This window comes from Globicephala melas, chromosome 5, assembly GCF_963455315.2.
Source record: "Globicephala melas chromosome 5, mGloMel1.2, whole genome shotgun sequence".
NCBI classification, from domain to species: Eukaryota; Metazoa; Chordata; class Mammalia; order Artiodactyla; family Delphinidae; genus Globicephala; species Globicephala melas.
This window is the reverse complement of record NC_083318.1, coordinates 64950671-64970749: the sequence shown is the minus strand read 5'-3', so window position 1 is coordinate 64970749 and position 20079 is coordinate 64950671. Positions and strand designations below refer to the sequence as shown.

Genomic DNA, 20079 nt, shown 5'->3' with positions numbered 1-20079 from the left:
CCTTGTTTTCCACAGTCATTGTTTTTGCCAGTTCCTTTGACTGAGGACAGTTTCACCCTGGGTTCTAAACAGCCTCTGTATGCTGCCTGGAACCCTCAGCACACCTATAATAAATGATCCAGACCTGGAGTCCTGGCTCCACGCTCTTGTCTTCAGAAGTCGGTGGTGAAGCTGGAGGGAATGAAGAGTCTTCTCGCTGTTTTCTGACAAGGAGGTTCTAGGTCCAGAAAAAATTAAGGGACTAAGTAGTGAGTTAGGAAAGAAGAGAGGCAAAGGAAGCAGACCACCGGTGACCGGAGAAAGTGTTTCTTGTTGTTTTTTTTTTTTGAAATTTGGCCTTTTTTATGCTTTTTTTTTTTTTTTTTTTTTTTGCGGTACGCGGGCCTCTCACTGTTGTGGCCTCTCCCGTTGCAGAGCACAAGCTCCGGACGCGCAGGCTCAGCGGCCATGGCTCACGGGCCCAGCCGCCCCGCAGCATGTGGGATCTTCCCGGACCGGGGCACGAACCCCCGTCCCCTGCATCGGCAGGCGGACTCTCAACCACTGCGCCACCACGGAAGTCCCGGAGAAAGTGTTTTAAAGCTAAATTCAGATAGTTTGGATAAAGGCATCTGGCTCCCTCTGGAATAACAGTGCTCAAAAGACAAGCCAGCAGTAGCTGCAGCTAAGACTTCCGAAGAGAGAGGTTTTTCTTCTCTAAGAATGGGAGCATTGTGCTGATTTTGATTCTGATTTTGAAAACACAGACCACACAAGAGCTTCGGGAGCTTGCCTTTGCATAGAGGGTGAATCCTTAGACCTTATGCCCTTAAATCTTATCCTAGACCACTCACATCTCATTCAAGTGACTTTCTATTGTAATGACACAACAGGCTCTTCCCTGCCACATGGCCTTTGCACTTGCTGTTCCATCTTCCAGGAGTGCTGTTCTCTTGTCTGTTCCCAAGGCTGGTGCCCCTTCTAGTTTAGAGTGACATTGTTCCTTCCTCAGACCATCCTATCCAAATAGCCCACCCTATCCCCAGACCCAATTGATCATTATACCTGAATTGCCTCTTTTATTCATTACTGTATTCTCAGCTTCTAGCATAGTGCTTGGAATGTATTGGAGGTCCTCAGTGCAAGAGAATGAATGAATAAGTGGGTGAATAAATGAAAGAATGATTGAATATAATTCACATTTTTTATTCTCTGGAGCCAGCAGTTAGATGGAGTTTGGTGGAAAAGATTAATTACCTTTTCTGTTTTCCTAGGCCAGTGGTTCTTAAAAGTGTGGTCCCAAAACCAGCAGCAAGAGATCAGCACCACCTGGGAACTGTTAGAAATGCAGATTCTCAGGCCCCGCCCCAGAGCAACTGAGTCAGAACCTTGGCGGAGGGGTGGGGGTGGGTAGTACCCAGCAGTCTGTGTTCTAGCAGATTCTCCAGGTGACTGTGAACCTTGAGAACCACTGCCCCAGTTCACGGATGCTGGACCCAGGTCTGTCTGACGAACTCCGTGCCCCCCAGCCCTAGAAGAATGCCTGGCACAGAGTAGACAGGAAATATTTGTTGAATGAGTTAATCTGTCTCCTCTTTCTTCGAAAGGTGCTCACCCCCTGCCGTACACACTGAAGGCACTGGGTATACAACTGTCAAGGAAGGGAGTGAGTGCCATTAAGAGGGCCAGAGGGAGGCCTCTTGTGCTCTGCACTGCAGACGTTGCCAAATTTAGAATCCTAGCTCACCCATCCCTTCTTCCTGTGGCCTCCGGAGCAAGAGGGGAGATTTCCAGCTGCTGCTAGATGCTAATTCGTTTTCATTTGACCCTTCAGTTCCTGCAAGTGAACCCAGGGGAGAGGGTGATGAGAGGCAGGCTTGCTTCACACACAGACCAGGGAGGAGAGCAGGAGAGAAGTGGTAGAGGTGGCGCCAGGCCAGCAGCGGCACTGGCGCCCAAGGCGGCTGGAAGGGGCAGGTCCTTGCTGCTCATAGACGGGCTCCTTGTTTCTATGCCAAGTTTTGCTCTTGGCCCAAGAGGCTCCCAGCACAAGAGAGACTTTCTGGGGCTCTCAGCCTTGCTATTTTTACACTCCGACTTCCAGGCCCTGCTTCTGGAACAAAACTGCAAATGACAACGTGGGCCACAGAGCCACTTAGAAAGGATATCTATAGCTTTCTGCTCTTACCACTGAACCGTGTCCCACTTCCCTCTTCTCCTTGAAGGCGCCTTCAGCAAGATGCAGTGATGCAGTGATGACATGACAGGAGACCATAAAGCTTCTTAGCAGTGAGATCCTGTAGGGAAGGGAGGAGGGAGAAATAGGTGGGATCTCAGTCTCTGCTGTGTGCCCGAGTGTGGAATAGGATCCTCGGGTTTCCAGTGGGAGAGGCTGCAGATCCATGGACCCGCTGAAGTGGCTGCCTGGGTTTACTGGATGCAGAATTAGAGAGGGAGACACGGAAGGGAGGACCCTATGCAACACCTATATTGGAAGTGTCCTTGCATGGATGTACCTAGTCTCCAGGGCAAATCTTGGTGCCCTCACTCACCAACTCTGTAACCTTGGTCAGGTCAGCTGGCCGGTCTCATAGCTTCAGACTTGAAGCCATTGTGTCCTTTCTTATGTGTCCCTCCCCTGCCCCCGCCCCGTTTATACACCTTCTAAATTCCCCCAAGCTGACCACAACTGATTTTTCTCAGATCTCTGAAAAAGTAACATCCATTTCTACATAGGGACATAGTTTACCCCCTTGGCTTTAAACCAAACTGCCGTCCTCTCCGAGCCTTAGAAATGGGATAACCATAGTGTGTCCTTCATAGGGCAGCAGTGGACACTCCACAAGCTCCTGCAGTAGAGAAGCAATAAAGCAGCTGGGTGTTTCAGCCCACAGCCCACATCAGCATCCCTGTTACTTTTACTGTTAATAACAGCACAGTTGTCACCAGCTGCTGAGAACCTCATGGCAGCATTACGAGAACTTGGGTTTAAGCCTTGAAAGGCCCGGCTTCTTGTCTTGGCTGGCTATTATTCCCACTCTTACCTTCTGATGGGATTGATGTGAGCATTCAACTAATCCCTGTTTTCAAGGAAAATCGTGCATACAAGACCAATATTTAAAACAGGTAAAAATGTTGCTGCAACAGTCAAAAGACTCTGGACAGGCCTGGAGTTCCACCTACCTGCACCACTGTCCTCCTCCCCCATTTGATAACATTTGAAAACCAGTGACCTGTTGAATAAGGTCCAGGGTACTTATTTAAAGGTGTACATAGTTCTATGTAGGAAAACAAAGCACATTGGGGCTTTGAAGATTAAACAAAATGAAGTGTAGTGGCACTGAGGTACCTCAGAAGGCATATTTCTTGCTGTTCCTGTGGAACCTATCAATAAAAAAATGAAACAAAATCTCAACTCCAGCCCAGGACTCTTTCCAGTTTATCATATTGTATTTCTTTTTGTCCATAACAACATTCACATATGCCTTCAAGGGAAGTAGACATGCTCTTAACTAGAAGCTAGTATTCCCGAGCTTTGTGAAGTTGCTCTGTTTTATGAAATTACGCAGAACTGATTTCTTCAGAATTCTCTTTTGCTAAGTGCCAAGTTCAATTCCCATCATTCAGGACTTCATTCACTTATTTCTCCCTGCTTCTTTGTGCATTCTTCCTTCTTATCTTCCTTTCTTCTGTCTACCCTTCTGTCTATCCATCCATCCACCATCTATCCTCCATTCATCCAGCTCATTGTAATTGAACACCTGCCATGCTAGGTGTTGGGAATATGATGGTGAACATGACAGAGATAATGTCTGCTTGCCCTCACGGGGCTTACATTCCTTACAACCAGGGTAGGGTGATGCGGAAGGGATTCTATAAATGATTCTGAACTGCTGATAATATTGTAGATGTGCCCACCTCACTTCCTTCATCATCATCATCTGATCATCACCAATCTTTAGCAACAGAATAACCCACCTTGTAATTTTTATTCCAACAAAATCTCACCAGAAATTCAAAATATAAACCAAATATAAGTGAATGGGTCTGGTTGAAACAGAACAGACCACTTTCTGCCATGCAGCCCAAGGCCCCTCTCAACCACTTTGGAAAGCCACACCTTAAGACTGCTGACCTTGGTCTCTGCCCTTGTGCTGATGTGATTTTATATTCTCATAGTGTTATGTAGCTATTCTTCGTATATGCTAATGTCCCAGCTGTAGAGACAACGGGGATACATGTGTAAATTCAGGCCCTCAGACCTTAAAAACAACAGAAACGGTAACTAGCGTCCTCTTTATGTCCTTTTAGTTTCCATCTCGAGCTTGTTGTCTGAGCTGCTAGAATTGGACAAGGGAACACCCTTGGTAGGGTTTTCTCCAACTTAATACCAAGACCTGTGTATTTTACCTTTCCCATCCCAGTTGAAATATTTAAAACAAAATAACAGCAGAAACAACCGTCTCACCCCCTAAAACGGAGACAGGACAGAGGAGTGTATGCACATGTTTGTTTCGAGTTGCTTCTGAAAGATTTGGGTAACTTGAAATTATTTAATTGTGCTTAATTTCCTGTAGGGGGAGGGGAAATTTCCATCATAATTTGAGACAAGTGGCAGTTTTGCCTCTGGCAGATTTAAATGAGAAAAGTGAATGCTGGGATGCTAACCAACTGCATGAATGCACATCTGTGCCCATAGCCTTAATCAACTTCTTTGTTTGGTTTCTTTTTTTCTTCTTGCGGCTGTAGCAGCCTCAGTGACGCCAGCCCACAGGATGCAGTGACATTTGCTGAGAGCAAGGCCCACACACTTTCTCATTTAAATTGCTGTAAAGGCTCCAGCCTCGGGCTTCCCTGGTGGCGCAGTGGTTGAGAGTCCGCCTGCCGATGCAGGGGACACGGGTTCGTGCCCCGGTCCGGGAAGATCCCACATGCTGCGGGGCAGCTGGGCCCTTGAGCCATGGCCGCTGAGCCTGCGCGTCCGGAGCCTGTGCTCCGTCCGCAACGGGAGAGGCCACAACAGTGAGAGTCCCGCGTACCGCAAAAAAACAAAGAAAAAGAAAAGGCTGCAGCCTCTTGTGAATGACCACACAGAAAAGGGCCTCATCCTTAGAATGAAGTGATCCCTAGATTTAAAGCACAAGTTTATTAAGTTTTTCTACCTATGTATGTTGATAATAGCCACCTGCAATTCCTCCATTATGCCTCCCTCTCTATGGATTTCTTACTCTGCTTCCTTATGTCTCTCCTCTCTTCTCTAGCACTTTAATCCATCTCATACTCAACTCAAAGAAGGCCAAAAATGAGATTTTTAAAAAACAAATAGTTATCCAGTAAATTAATAAAATATTGATATAAGCCAGGGATGACTGAAATTGCCCAGTAGGTGTATTTTATTTCCCCCACACACATACAGTTCTTAAAAAATTATTTTTTGAATTTAAATGCCTTTGGACTTTGCACGTGCTTACCAGTTTGCCACCATCCTCACCATTCTCTGTTGTATCCCACACCTATCCTCCTTCATGCATTTATATTACTGGCCGGTTTTTAGAGTCAGTCTGGTTCCTTTTCGAATTCCAAGGCTTTTTCAGTCTGCCCTCCTTGAGAATCTTCTGTGTGCAGTTTAGAATGCTAGAGTATTACGAAAGACATGCTACGTTGTAGATGTTTACAATCAAATGGGAGGAGTTGTTAAAGCAAATGAAAGGTATAAATCCAGTACTCATAAATCCAGTAACTCATCCAGAAAGCAGTTAAAGAACATTAGAGTTGTACTCATCGCTGGGAATGATATATGATCCCAAACAGTAAATCTTACAAATGTACAAAGGGATACAGTAGGTTTTGTGTGTAGCCGTGCAAATTTTGCTTGGGTAGTTGATTCTGACTAATGGAGCTTTAGCCTGTTAGTTCATAGGGTCCTTGGAGCTGTAAGATGACTTGATAATGGGTCCTTTATATCCATGTTCTCAAGTGTCAACCTTCCAGTTCTTTCCATGTTTCTTTCCGTATTCCCCCTCTTTCCATACTTCGTGTCCATAGGATGGCTTCAGTTCTCATTTGGGCTATGGACACATCTGTCTGTGGAATCCTCCTGACTGTTGGTAGTAAAATTGGAAGACTGTAATTGTTTCCTCTTTGAATAAAACCCTCTCTTTTTTTCCATTTTCCAGCAGATATATGGAGCGATCACTCCTTTCAGACTGATCCAGATTTGCCACCTGGCTGGAAAAGAATCAGTGACATCGCTGGGACCTATTATTGGCACATACCAACCGGGACGACTCAGTGGGAACGCCCTGTCTCCATCCCAGCAGATCTCCAGGGTTCTAGGAAAGGGTCCCTTAGTTCTGTAACGCCATCTCCCACCCCAGAGAACGAGGTAAAATGGAGTGTCTTTGTGATGGCTTAGTAGAGTGGATGTAACTTGTGATTTCTCCTTAGACTCATTGCTTCTGCCCCAACAGGTCATCCAGGTAAGCTTTTGATTTTCATGCATGTTGCATTTGAAACCGAAATGCTTCCTCTTAGTGAAGAGTGTTAATACCATCTTTCAGGGATGTTTTCATTTTTCTAATGGCTTTTGGTCTCTCGAAACACCATTTCAGGTACAGAAAGTAAGAGAGGCTGATTAATGAGAAGTGGTTAAGATTCCCTGGGGCTCACGGAGGCAGTAATTTACTCTGTAGGTGCTGTTGCGTGGTGCTGGTTCCATAAAATATTTACACACAGAAGAATGTCTCTTGGCCAGATGTGTTATAATTACTGCATATCTTATTAATATCCGTGGGCTCATTTGACTGCATGGAGAGAATGTCTGCAGGAATAACCTTTGAGAGCCCTTAAATGCTTAATTTCTAATAATAAAAAAAAAAAGAGGATCTGTTTATTTAGCAGAAGTGACATTGTTTTAGAAGTAATTAGCAGTATAAATTTGTTCTGTCCCTGAGGATGAAATCTGATGTTTAAACAAAGAACTGAGGCATTAAAAAATTCCATCGTGGTATTTACTAATACAAAAATCCCTGCAGTGAACCTTTGTGAATCCTGATAACTAAATATTCAAGAGAATTACAGTGGGAAAAGGTTAGAGTTAAGTAATGGCTTTGCTGGAGAAAAGAAGTTTCATTCCTAACACACGGGCACTTCTGCCTTTTTTTGATCACAGTCTTCTGCTCTTTAAACAACTCATTTTCTTTTACTTTGAGGACATGGAAGGAATTTGAACTGCGTCTCTCACCCCAAAGTTTCTCTACATATTTGCCGCTATTATCACCCTTCCTGTCTTTGAAAGTAAACAACATCTTCCATTATTTACTTGCTCTTCTCTGGGAGGCAAGAAGACCTACATTCCAGCCACATTCCTGCTTTTACTGGGCTCGGGCATCTCACCCCACCTGGGCCTCAGATTCTCCATCTTTCAAGTGATGGGTTGAGGCGAGCTATAGGCCCCCTTGATACACCAGGGCCTTGGTTTGTTGGTACTTGGCCCTGATGATCAGGTATGTGCTTCAGTTCCACTGAATCACTTAGGATTTTGTTGCTTATCACTGGGTGATTTTGATAACTTTTTATTAGCATAATATTCCTCCTCTCAGGGCACATCCCATTCAGTCGATTTCTTCGCCTTATGTGAGGTGTGCTGGGGGATAAAGACGAACCAACACAGGCTGCTCCTCGTGGAGCTCCGCATGAAGTGGAGCCCTCTTCCATTCTGGCCCAGTTACCTCTTGGCATTTCTCCCTGGACCGCAGAGTGGCCTCCCAGGGGCTGAGCGGGCCAGGACGCCCCTGGGCTCTCACTGAGGCACAGAGCCCCTCTTTCTTCTTCACCTGTACTGCTTGGCTCTCGGCATCTCTGTTAGAATCTTTCTCCGTTCCACGGCTCCATCCCCCTTATTGTAACCCTTTACCGCCTTCACCCCCAGGGAGGGCCCTGCAACCAGAGAATGCCCGGTTGGGAAGGGGGCATTGGCACCAGTATCTGTCCATTACAGACAGGGAAACCGAGGCACAGAGAGGCCAGTGACCAGCAGCCACGCTGGCTCTAGAACGCAGGGTTCCCGAATCCTCCTTGAATTACAGGTCAGAGTCCTTCTCCCTTGGCTTCCCTGGCTCTGAGATCTCAGCCGACCTGCTTTCTCTTGGTCCAGAGGTGAGGAGATCAGACTAACTTTGAGATACCATTTCTGTTCAATGAATCTCTTGTCCTCTGTATGTGGAAGAAATGAAGTTTGTCTCGGAGCCCGCCTCCTGAGGCCGAGGCGTGGGTGGGGTGAAGCCCAAGGAGGGCATCCCGAGGTTTATGTGGCTCCGATTTTTACTTCTTTGATTAATATGGTAGACTTTCACTTTCATGTTTTCTGTGAAAAGCCTTAGGAAGAACGCAGCACAGGTGGGCTGCTGGCCCTGGGGATAATTATTGAGAAGCAGAGTCCTCTTCTCATCCCTGAGCCACTTTCTGATGCCCACTGTTGCCTGCTCTGCCCCGTCCATGCCTGCTTCCACCCCCCTCCCGCTCACCGCCTAGCCCCCCCTTCCCAGGCTCCGACTGTGTCCTGTGGCCGCCCTGCCTCACTTGCTCTCCTGGAGTTCAGTGTTTCCATCACATCCCCACTGGTCCGCCTCCCAGCTGCTCTGCATGACTTCTTGTGGCTTTCAGGGTACTTTCATAAACGTCACTTCATTTGTCCCCTTCAAGACTCTTCACGCAGCAGAGATGACAGCTATTATGTTTACCATTTAAGAGAAGAGGTGACCGAGGCTCAGCAAGTTGAGTAACCAGGCAGGTGGCGTCAGGGTGGCAGGATGGTTCTGTTCCTCTCTTCTGTTGCCATCGTGTTGGACAAAGCCTCATCCCTCCAAGAAACATGGTAACAAAGGTGTAGTTTTTTGAAGCTTCAGAGGGAGACCCATTTCCAGCTCTTCAGTTTTCTTTATTAATTCTATGTATTTATTTTTGGCTGCGTTGGGTCTTCGTTGCTGTGTGCGGGCTTTCTCTAGTTGCGGCGAACAGGGTCTACTCTTCGTGGCATTGCCCGGGCATCCCATTGCGGTGGCTTCTCTTGTTACGGAGCACGGGCTCTAGGCACATGGGCTTCAGTAGTTGTGACTCGTGGGCTCTTGAGCGCAGCCCCGGTAGTTGTGGCGCACAGGCTTAGTTGCTCTGTGGCACGTGAGATCTTTCTGGACCAGGCATCGAACCCGTGTCCCCTGCACTGGCAGGCGGATTCTTAACCGCTGAGCCACCAGGGAAGTCCCCCAGCACTTTAAATAGACCAATGGGATAGATGTTCTTTGGATCAACCTTTCGGTTGTTTGCTTCACGTACATTTTTTCCCCTGGACATCAGGCCATCCGCTAAGTCAAAGAACCAAGCAGATTTAAAAGGCAATACATTAAAATCCTAGGGGCAAAGGGATGAGCAGATAGGCAGAGAGGAGAGGAAGGGGAGAGGTGGGGGAAGACACAGACTGCTGCGTTCCCAGGTCCGGCAGGTGCTGACACGGATGTTAAAGCAGAAGCACTAAGGGTAATCGAGTGTTTAGAGCACCAGCTTCATGCCTTGTCTCCTTACTCCTCATAAAACCCTACGCATCTGTGCGACAGTTGTCATTACCTTCTTACATTTGACAACGCACACAGAGAGGTGAGGGAGCTCGCCCAGGATCACACACCTAATACCTAGTGGAGTCAAGCCTGAATGGAGGTCTGCTGGCCCCTGCCCCTACCCCAGGTTTCCCTATGTGTGTATGGAGGCTTGGAGAGCCTTGAATGGCTTCATTTCACTCCAGGTGACATATGCAGCACCTTCTAGAAGATGACTTCTCTTGATAACATTGTCTCAGGTGCTAATACCAGTTGAAGAGAAATGATTATGTCTTTGATGCCATTTCTTTGGTCCCTAAATAGAATCTATTTTGACTAATTTGGAAACATGAGAGAAAGCAAAATGTTAAGGGCGAGAAGAAACTTGTAATATGTCGCGTCAGAAACGCACATCTTACACAGATTTTTCCTGAGCTGGCTTAAAAAAAAAAAAAAGTGCCAAATCTGTTGACTCAGCTTCACAAAAGTTTAGGACGGAAGGGCTTCCTTACAGTTTGAAAATTTTACATTTCACATTCCAAAGTTCACCAGGGAAGTGTTAGGCGCAGCACATAATGTTCCCTCTGCATACGCCAGCAGTATTTTTTGAAAGTTTATAAACTGGCCGGGAAGCATTTGCTGCTGAAATTTGGCCCAAAGATGATCTTCCCCCAGCCCATCAGTTTGTTCCAAGTTACTTAGATGTTGAATTTTAGAGAGAAGAGGGAGCTACACAAAATATTGTAATGAATAACTATTGGCCCGTAAGCAAGCCTTACGTAGAATCCTTCCAGCAGAAGGTGTTTCCAAGTTCCTTAAGGATAAGAGTATGGAGGACCAAGTGGGTCTGAAGCAAGGGAAGGTCGAATTGTTTCTCAGGACCGTGATTTCTTGTTGATCACAATTCACTCTGTTCTTGCTGCATTGCCTCTGGAGTCTGGGAGGGGCCTGAGCAGCTAACTCCCCAGGAGGGGCAAAACCCACGTATTGCATTAGAACCTATGGATTTTCACATACATCTCGAAATAAGGTGACAACATAAAGGGGCCAGTCTGTCATCATTTTACTGAAATTCTTGACCTGATCAAGTAATCATGACATTTTATAGCTGGCAAGAACCTTTGAGAAGGGCTTAGTGAATGCTACGGCAGTATTTCTCAGCCTGGGAGCCAAGGATGGTGGCTAGGATGTCCTCTGGGGCTTGTAGAACATGCTAAGTTTCCTTATTTTTACCCCAGGCCACTGAGCTAGACTCTCTAAGGGTAGGGCCTGAGAATCTGCCTCTATCATAAGCGTTGCAGGAAATTCTGAGTGAGTACAAGAGCTGGTCTTCTAGCAAATTCAGTCTCCTTGTTTTTATTTATATGTCACTTCCCCTTCAATTCTTTGGCTTCCCGCTAGCATCTCCTGGGAAGGATTGTTCTCACCCGTCTGCTTTGAAAGCCCTTTAACCTTTATTCCATTCTGTCTCTTTATAGTATTCTTACTTGAGGCACGTCCGCCTCCCTTTTGGGGGGTGTCGGGACCTGCCCGCCTCGTCTTGTGTCCTCGGCACTTGGCACAGTGCCTGGTACGTGTCAATGTTCATTACATGTTTGCTGAATGAAGGAATAAACCAGCTTTGTAGCAGAGGGAGCTCTTAGTTGACTTGCTGTAGCGGCAGAGCCAGCACTAGAGACCCAGGTCTCCTGATTCCCCTCTAGTTTGTAAATAGTGCTACTGCTGCCACAGACTAATTTAATTGCACAAGCATTTGTCAGTTTGTCTTCCAGTTAGATTCTTTTTTTTAACTTCTCTGGATTTTATTTGCATCATAAACCATAACTGTTCTTTTGATAGTGTTGCATCCAGCAAAACACGGAAAGCAGTTTTAAAAGAAGGAAAAAATATACACACATATGTGGATACAGTGCTTATTAACATTGACTGGCCTATTCCTTGGAATTCCAGAATTCCAGGTACTCTGCCATTTATCATCAAGGCTACACATACCAAGGCTCAAGTCTTGACAAAAGAGGATTACGAAGCATAACTCATAACCCTTCGTAGTCCCTAGGCTCTCAAACTTTTTATTCTTACAAATGCCTTAGCAGAGATAAGGACACTGCTATTCCTGGGCACTTTCAGGCAGCCAGCCCCTGGGCTAAGGGCTCATGTTCTTGACCTCACTGTGTCCACACGCTGGTGGGAAGTCTTCTAAGATCCCAGAAGAAAAATATGGAAGAAGAAAACTCTCAGTAGTCAAGGTTATACCGTCAGATTGATTCCCCTAGTAGGTCACGAGGGTGCCATGCTGAAAGGTCATGAAGGGTCATGGCAGGTGCCGTGCTCCAGGCGCTGGGTCTGTCCCCACTGTCTCTGAGGAGCTAGGGCTCCAGGGCTCTCGAGAACCTGAGTGTCATCACCGTAATCAGGATAAGGGGTGCTGCAGCCTGGCCAAGGTCAAGACGAGCACCAGGAGGGTGTGTCCCCAGCCATAACTCTGACGCCACCATCTCTCAGCTGTGCAAGGCTTTAGCTGCATTGCCTGAGAGATGACCGATTGGAGGTTGTTACCGATGGAAGATGGTCCCTGTTCGTCCTCTACTCTCCTTTACCTCTCTTTGTGTCTGTCTTCCCTGGGGCATGTTGCTCGCCTGCCTTTTCCTCTTTTATTGTCTTTCTCTTTGTCTCTTCTTTCATCTCTCACTCCCATCACCCAGACTGCAGACTCTCTGTACAACCCAAGCATCTGTGTTGGTGTCTTTTTTCTTTAAATGATTAGCTAAAATGTTGTATTCTCTCTTCTTAATTAAAAAAAATAATAATAGATGAATAGAATATATCGTTCTTAACATTTAGGACAAACTGTTTTGTCCTTCATTGCCCTTGACTTAAAAAATAATAGTCACTTAAATGGAGGAGAAAGTTTCTCATCTTTGATGTCAATGAAAATTTTAAACATGGGAAGGAAAAAAGGTCTTTGGCCTGTTCATAGCATGTAATGTTAGTTTCCATTTTTATTTGCTTGAGTTTTGTGCTAAAGGGTTTCTTCAGGAATACTTATGTTATTTTAAGGTTTTGCAAAATCACTGTATAGGGCCTTTGTTTATTTAAATCTGTAAAAGTTGATTGTTGGAAGTTTGCCAGCTGACTCCTGTCTCCGTAGCATGAGAGCTAGATCCATGCAGTCTCAGAACCATAATCAACTTTTACTTTACAGGGACTCCTACATCCAGAGAGTAAATACATAAAAAAATTTAAACACACACGTATAGAGAAGTGTTTGATAAAAATGCCAAAGCCTTTTCTGAATACTTGTTTTAAAAAATGCTCTTCTTTCACTCTTTGTAGTCCTGACACAGTGTCTTTTGGGTATAATTTCTGATATCAGATTCCCTTTGTCAGACACACATGCCTTTTTAAAAATGTCTTCACAAGAGCACAATTATCTTGAATCTTCCCAATTCACCATCTGATTACATTTTCAAAGTTCAACCTAAACGAAAACCAGATAATGCTCACGTGTAAATGATGGTGACAATTCGGGACCATAGGCTTGTTTTCTTTTTTAAAAAGAAATTTTAGCTTAAAATTTTATTTTGTACTTGATATTTCCAGTCCTTATCATGCGTGTTTATTAATTCCCCTATGATGGTAACTCGAAACATTTTTCGGTCACTGGCCCTTCTGAGAACAGAAAAGTTGGGGATAAAATGCAGTTGCACAAAATCCCACATCCATTTCAGGGGGTTCATCGGTCACCACAGCTGACAGGTTAAGATTTTCCTGTAATATTTTCTCCTCAGTGAAAGCTGAACACTGCTTTTGGGGATGGAGTGAGGAAAGAGGTGAGGGGCTGGACAGCATTTCTGCTCTGTGCTCAGTAAAAGAGATTATTTTTAAAAAATAAATAAACAGCAGTGGTCCAAGTTCTGTTTTAGTTTGAAAAACTGCAGGTTGGGTGCCTAGTCCAGCAAAGAAAGCAACAATGACACCAAGTGTGTAGACGTGATAATGGATCCAGATTTGCAATGACCATGCCCTCAGAGAGCCCTTCAGAGCCAAATAAATGCATTTTTTCAACACCTGGGACATTGGATCTTCACTGCTTCTTGCTTTGAGTGGCTTTAAAAATTGTATTGTGTGCGGAAGTTATGGGTCAGTACTACTGTCTCATTTTCAAAGAACTTTAGTTGCAAAGTTACTTAGTGGAAAAGTTTCTCTTACTGATTCATTATTCAAGAAAAGAGATTTTCCTGACAAGTGGAACAAGTTCATAAGGATGAACTTCATGGGTGTCTTATTAGTATCATTTATTTCCCCAAATGTCACGTGAAAAATATTTGAATATTCAATCAATATAGTAGAAAGAAAACAAATGTTTCCGTTGTTGTCCGAGGTGAATAAAGGAAGGAGTTGTTTAGATTCGAAGGTCTATCGTCAGAGGTTGCCCAGCAAGGCAAGGCTTTGCACTTTGTTCTATAACTATGTTTAGAAAAGCATTTCGTGATCGAATATTCATTTGTGAAGAGGCTTGGGTGGCAAGGAAGTAGAGTTTTTTATGAACAAGAGGAATTTACATTAGATTGTCTAGAGCTATTTTTTTATTAGATTAAATCTCAGCAAGATGAGGTCAGGCTGGGTTCTTTGCCCTCCATCATTGCCATTTTTTTCTTTTAAGTGAAAATAATTTGGCCCCCAGCTTTTTTATGCCCTTAGCCATGGACATTCCCGTTTCCATCCAGCACATCGACAAGCATCATCCCTAATTCCACCTCCACCTCAAGAAAACAGTTCTGTTTGGTTAATAGGAGACAAAAAGGTGCCTGTGAAATTAGGTACGCTGGGCATTTAATACTTTGATGCATAGTGTGTGCTTTTAAGACCACATTTAGAAAGTATCGATACCTTCAATGTCTGGTAATGACGTTCAGCCATTTGTTTTGGTAAGTAATTAAAGCGCCCTCTCTTTCCTCCTGCCCTAGGCCTCAGGTGTTGATCTAGATCAAGGGAGAGCGAGCTCACATGCTGCTGTTAGAGTGAATTTGTTCCCTAACCCATCCTGTGAATATCAATGCTAACAACAGTGTCTTGTGTGTGTGTGTGTGTGTGTGTGTGTTTTCTTTTTTTTCTTTCCTTTTCTATCCTTTATTATTTTCTTTCTTTCTTTCTTTCTTTTTTTTAAATCAATGTGCTTTTTCCTTGTGAATAATTATATGTCTAGAAACAGCCATGGAGTGATTTTGCTGTTCTGAATGGGGGAAAGATTAATAGTGACATTTGGAAGGCAAGTATATTGTCAGATTTTAGCTCATTTAATATTTTGTCCTTTTTGCATGGCTGTGGCTGCATCTTCTTTGTGAATATCATGCATTCTGCAGGGACGGAGTGATGGGGCTTCTGGCTAGGGCTGTGGGACTCACACGTGTCGCCTTTTTTGATGTCTCCCATTGTGAATGACTTCAGGCTGATTGCCCCAGGTTCCTGTTGTCTTGTAAGAAGCGGCACTTGCACCAAACCGGCATCAGCAGCCCATGCATGCCTTTTTCTGCCTAAGCTCACATACACTCTCTGCCTCGTGCTGGGAGGACTTCTCTCCCCTTTGATATTTGAGGCCATGTACTGGGTCATTCCCCTTTCTACATTAACAGGGATCTCTTTTCCTCTAGGATTTGCATGCAGCCACAGTCAACCCGGACCCCAGTTTAAAAGAGTTTGAAGGAGCAACACTGCGCTATGCATCCTTGAAACTCAGGTAGGGCGTTCAGAGCACCTGCCGTAATGAGTGGCTTTGTGCAGCTAGAGATTGCAATAGAATTCTAAGTCCAATTTTCTGTTTTTCTTTCTAGAAATGCCCCACATGCTGATGATGATGATTCTTGTAGTATCAACAGTGACCCAGAAGCTAAGGTTTGTAAGAAAGTGCTTTCAGCGACCAGGTTAATATTCTTGCATCAAAATAATGACTTTGGATAACGGCCCAGTTTTTTACAAACCATCAACCCAGAGCCACTTAATAAGGAATTAGTCCTCAGTCCTCTCTCTTTCCTAATCTCCCCAACAATTAAAGTAAACCCCTCGGCCAAGTGAGGTTTGGGAGGATTTCTGTAATCATCACGACTCTGCTTGTATCTCACTACATCAGTTCTTTGTGCATCGCAGTAAGTTAAAATTATCGTTCGAACAGGTGGGCTTCAGAAGCCTTTGAAGATAAGCCAGGCTCTGCCTTGCAGTGCCATGGGAGGGGCGGTGAACAGGTGCCACAGACCCCTCACACCCACCTCCTCCAGGGCAGCCTCGCACCTGTGCAAAGCGAAAGTTCCTCCTCATTCCTGTCCTAAACACAGGCCTGTTTCATGGTGGGGAACCAGCAGGACCAGCTGACAGGTATGCGACCTGTACAGTTGCACGGGGCCCTGCGCGGAGAATCAGGGCCCCGTGTTTTTCTGTGCAGTTGCTCTCTTGACGTTCTGCATACTTTTATCTTTGACTCTGTGCTCTGTAGATGAAGTGCAGTGGGGCAACGGAGTGTGCCCCGGGGGGTTGGAGCCTTGCCTTACACACAGTCCCGCCACCTCCCTACCTGCGCAGTGTTTCTCAGCTGCCCGTTCCCCTGCTGCTTGGCACCTCAGGCCCTGCCCCCCTCCCCATCCCTGCCCCCCACCCAGCAGTTACTGTTGCCTTCCACCCCTGTAGGGAGCTAGGTGTGAGCCTGGGGAGAGTTGATGCCGGGTACACAAACTCCATGGTGTCTCAGGAGGGGACAAGCTCAGGCGGACAGCTCAGCAGTGAGTTCGCGGGTGACTCAGTGAGGCCCCGCCCACTCCCAATCCAGGTACCTAGCGTGTCCCGGCACAGGTGTTGCAAACAGAGGGTCATCCATTTGCTGTGGGCTGGGGTGGTGAGTCCACGGGGAAGGGGGATTCTTGGCTCAGTTTCCCCACCCCTGGCCAGGACGTGGTGCATCGGCCTAGCAGCTGATGGTCTGTAGCGGTGGGCAGCCTGTGATGGTCTGCACTCACCCTGTAAGTATCCCCGTGCCCGAGAGAGGGTGACATTAAATGACAAGCAAAAAACACCGTTAGGAGTTGAGAGAGAGAATGCAGAAGAAAGGATAAAGCTTCATGTCTTAATACTTTTTACAGCTTCCCCCCCCCCCCGCTTTTTGAACATGGGGCCATGTGTTTTCATTTTGCATATTTCATTTTCATTTGCAAATTATGTAGCTGAACCTAGATATTTTTCTGAATCCCAAAGTAGATCTGTGTCTACGAATAAAACAGCAGATAGGTTCCTGTAGCAGTAGTTCAGTGGGGAACACCGTGCAGGTTCAAAACCTTGGCTCCCTGGCCGGAAGCTGCCACATTACCATTGGTTCTGTAAGAATCCCAGGGCTTCTCTGTTGCTCCTAGTTTGCTCAGCTTCCTTCTAAGCACAGCCTGATCAGGTTAAGGCTGCTCCAGAGCCAGCGGTGTTCTGAACAAGTTCTTGGTTAGCCTCTGACACCCTGGCCTTTAAAGATAAATCTTATGGCAAGGAAGGGAAGGGACCTAGTAAAACAGGAAGGCAGACTGTCAGTAATTTGCTTTGCTACCAAGTGTTTTATAAGGGCTATCAGCAAAGACTGGAGGAGGAAGGGCGAGCAGCAGCAATATTTTTCTCCACCCGGAAGGGCTGGGCCAGTGATGTCTGTAAAGCTGAGTGTGAAATTGACAAGAGTGGGCCGGAAGGGTGATGCATGGAATGGAGATTGAATGGGTAGCGGGAATTGGAGGTAATTGAGCCATTACCGAAGAGGGTGCTTTCTCTTTTTCCCCCTCAGTGGTATTGCTTACTGAACTCTTGATCTACCGCTGTTCTATTCCCAACGTGTCTATTCTAGCACCTATTAGGAATTTGTTTATGTTAATAAGGAGGCTCAGCTTTCTTAGAAGTAACTAAAGTTGCACTTAGTTCTAAACAAAAGAGCATGTGTATTGTGTTATTTATTTTTTATCCTTCTTTGTTCTATAAAAGATCTGAGGAGACTTATGAAAGCACTTACAAGCCACAGAAAACATAAGGGAAGAATCAGTGCATCTGTCTGTACTGGGACAGTACATGGAGTTAGGACAGATCAGACTGGGGAGGAGGAAAAAGCATAGGACTTTTTTTCAGAGCATAGGACTTGGCATAGTTAAGAAAAGTGACCTTTGGGTCCATTTTTGTACCTCCAGGTGATTATTTCTACTGAGGACTTTTATGGTAAATGGCATGAATTCCTGTAAGGGCATCTCAGAATCTTGAAAAAAACCTCTGCAAACTACACGTGCTTCTAACTGCCCCCATCCCACCCGAGATTCTGAAGGTGCCCCGTGCTATAGAAGGTCACTGTCACTCTTGAGGACCCTAAGTCTGTTGGGAGGGGAAAAGGGTCTCAGGACCCTGCTTTCTATGAATCACACTGTGCATGAGGGAAAAGCATCTCAGTTCCTTGTGGAATATAATGGTTTTTCTAGCGCTCTGTTATAAAATAATTGTAATAATGAATATTTATTGAGTGCTAACTTTTTGCCAGGCTTAGTCCTAAAGACTTCGTTGCTGTTGACTCTCATCCTCACAGAAATTCAAGGGGCTGACTGTCATTATTGCAGATGAGGAAAATGAGGCATAGAAGATTGAACAGCTACTTAACTAGTAGAGTCAGGATTTGAATCCAGGCCATTTGGCTCCAGAGCCCAGGCTCACTAGACTGTCCAAAGAAAAGTCTCCCTTGGAGCTGCATTCAGGGGCCGCCATCGATCAATGTGATCAGTGTGCTTAACAATACTCCAAATTTATGTAAAGACACATAGAAGTTTAGATTTTGCTCATTGGAAGCAAAGGACAAACCCATTTCAAGTAAATTGGTGGAGGATTATGACAGCGTGGACCAGCTTCCCGGTCTGACTTGAGGCAGAGATGAACCCTAGACTCTAGAAGTGGAATGGATGGGCTGCAGGTTTTTTCAGACCATCCCTCAGTGGTGTAAGTTCAACCAGGCTTATGATAAAAGTTGGGCCAGAACAGGAGGAAGTGGGGGCTGGAGTGGAGCTCATCTGTGTGTCTGGCGATTGGCCGAGCTGCCCACTTGAGATACCCCACACAGATGGCGTCCCTTTGGGGGAAATTGAGTCTTGCTGTCCTTCTCTGGAGGCAAGTCTCTCCACCTCCTGATGGAAGTGGGCCAAGGGAAAGCCTGCAGGGAAGGCTAAGGTGATCCTTCAATGCTGTTTCCAACAGCACTAAACGAAATTGTTTTTTACAAATTTGGAACAAGTCCATTGCTTTGGAGCTGACTTTGATGAGGCCACTTTGGAGGTATTCCCCATCGCCACCACCCTCTGGCCTCCCCCATCTGCCCCCTTAGTCACTCCTCACCTGTTTAATGCTGCCTGGGGCACCTAAGCAGGCAGAAGTGGCAAGATCTAGGTTCCCAGATGTTCACGCTTTCGATAGATCTAAAGATATCTAAAGGGTATCTTTAGTTAACCCTTTCCATTCTTTCAATTTGCCAAGGACTCAGGAACTGAGTGCCTCGCAAAGAAGCAGAAGGTATCCTTTCTTTAGGAAACAAAAATATTTAATTTCATGTACGATGGAATTCTAAATATAGTCCCCGAGGAATGATTACTCAAAAGATTATTATAGAAAATGTCTTCGTTACTCCCTCAATGAAACTTAGATGCTGGAAAAATAAAAGTCATTTTTAGACTATCAGGATATGAATCCTTCAGAATTCTCCCCAGCCACTCTGAGTCAGAGCATCTTGATAATCAGTTGTTCAGTGAAACATCTAAGTAGCGACATAAATGAACCCTTCCCCCCATGCCACCCCCCTCCTGCAAAGGCAAAGTATTTTTATAACTCTGACAGTGTTTTATGAGCCTACCTAACTTTATATACAGTAAATATTTTTTTAGTTGATTGCAGTATGTGCATGAGTTTGTATATAATTCTGAGCTCTTTAACTTTTATTTTAAAATAGTTATAGATTTACAGAAAAGTCCCAAAGATATTGAGTTCCCATATACATTTCCCTAATAGTAACATCTTCATAATCACGGACAATTATCCAAACTAAAAAATTAATATTGATACTGTCTTATTAACTAAAATAGGCTTTATTCATTCACATTTTCCCATTTTTTCCACTAATATCCTTTTCAGGACCTAATCTAGGATACTACATTGCATGTACTGAGCTCTTAAAAAACTACTTCACGTATTCCTTTCCACAATTCTCAGATTTATCATTCTTAATTCCATTATAATATTCCATTTAATTAATAGCACCGTAATCTGTCTAGGCACCCAGTGGCCATAGGAACAATTTCCAGTACTACAGGGCAGAGTTACAACTTCATAAAAATAGGTGGCTTTTTTTCTTTTAAATCATTGCTTTGGTACAGGTTGCTAAAACGGTATTACCGTGTCAAAGGCTATGAACTTATGGCTTCTGTCATTTATCGCAAAACTGCTTTTCAGAAAAGGCTACGGCGGCATATAA

At 45.0% G+C, this 20079-nt stretch overlaps 1 protein-coding gene across 18 annotated transcripts in view; it reads left to right on the top strand.

Annotated features, from left to right (window-relative positions):
* Positions 1 to 20079, top strand: part of APBB2 (amyloid beta precursor protein binding family B member 2) — a 375842-nt gene that overhangs the window by 251311 nt on the left and 104452 nt on the right. For 14 of the 18 annotated variants that reach the window (XM_030881113.2, XM_060299264.1, XM_030881111.2 and 11 more), the window contains 4 exons: positions 6156 to 6364; positions 14776 to 14838; positions 15221 to 15306; positions 15401 to 15461. In XM_030881113.2, the coding sequence (XP_030736973.1) occupies positions 6156 to 6364; positions 14776 to 14838; positions 15221 to 15306; positions 15401 to 15461 (419 nt within the window). The remainder of the gene's footprint in view (positions 1 to 6155; positions 6365 to 14775; positions 14839 to 15220; positions 15307 to 15400; positions 15462 to 20079) is intronic. The other 4 variants (XM_060299269.1, XM_060299267.1, XM_030881117.2 and 1 more) reach the window with 3 other exon arrangements.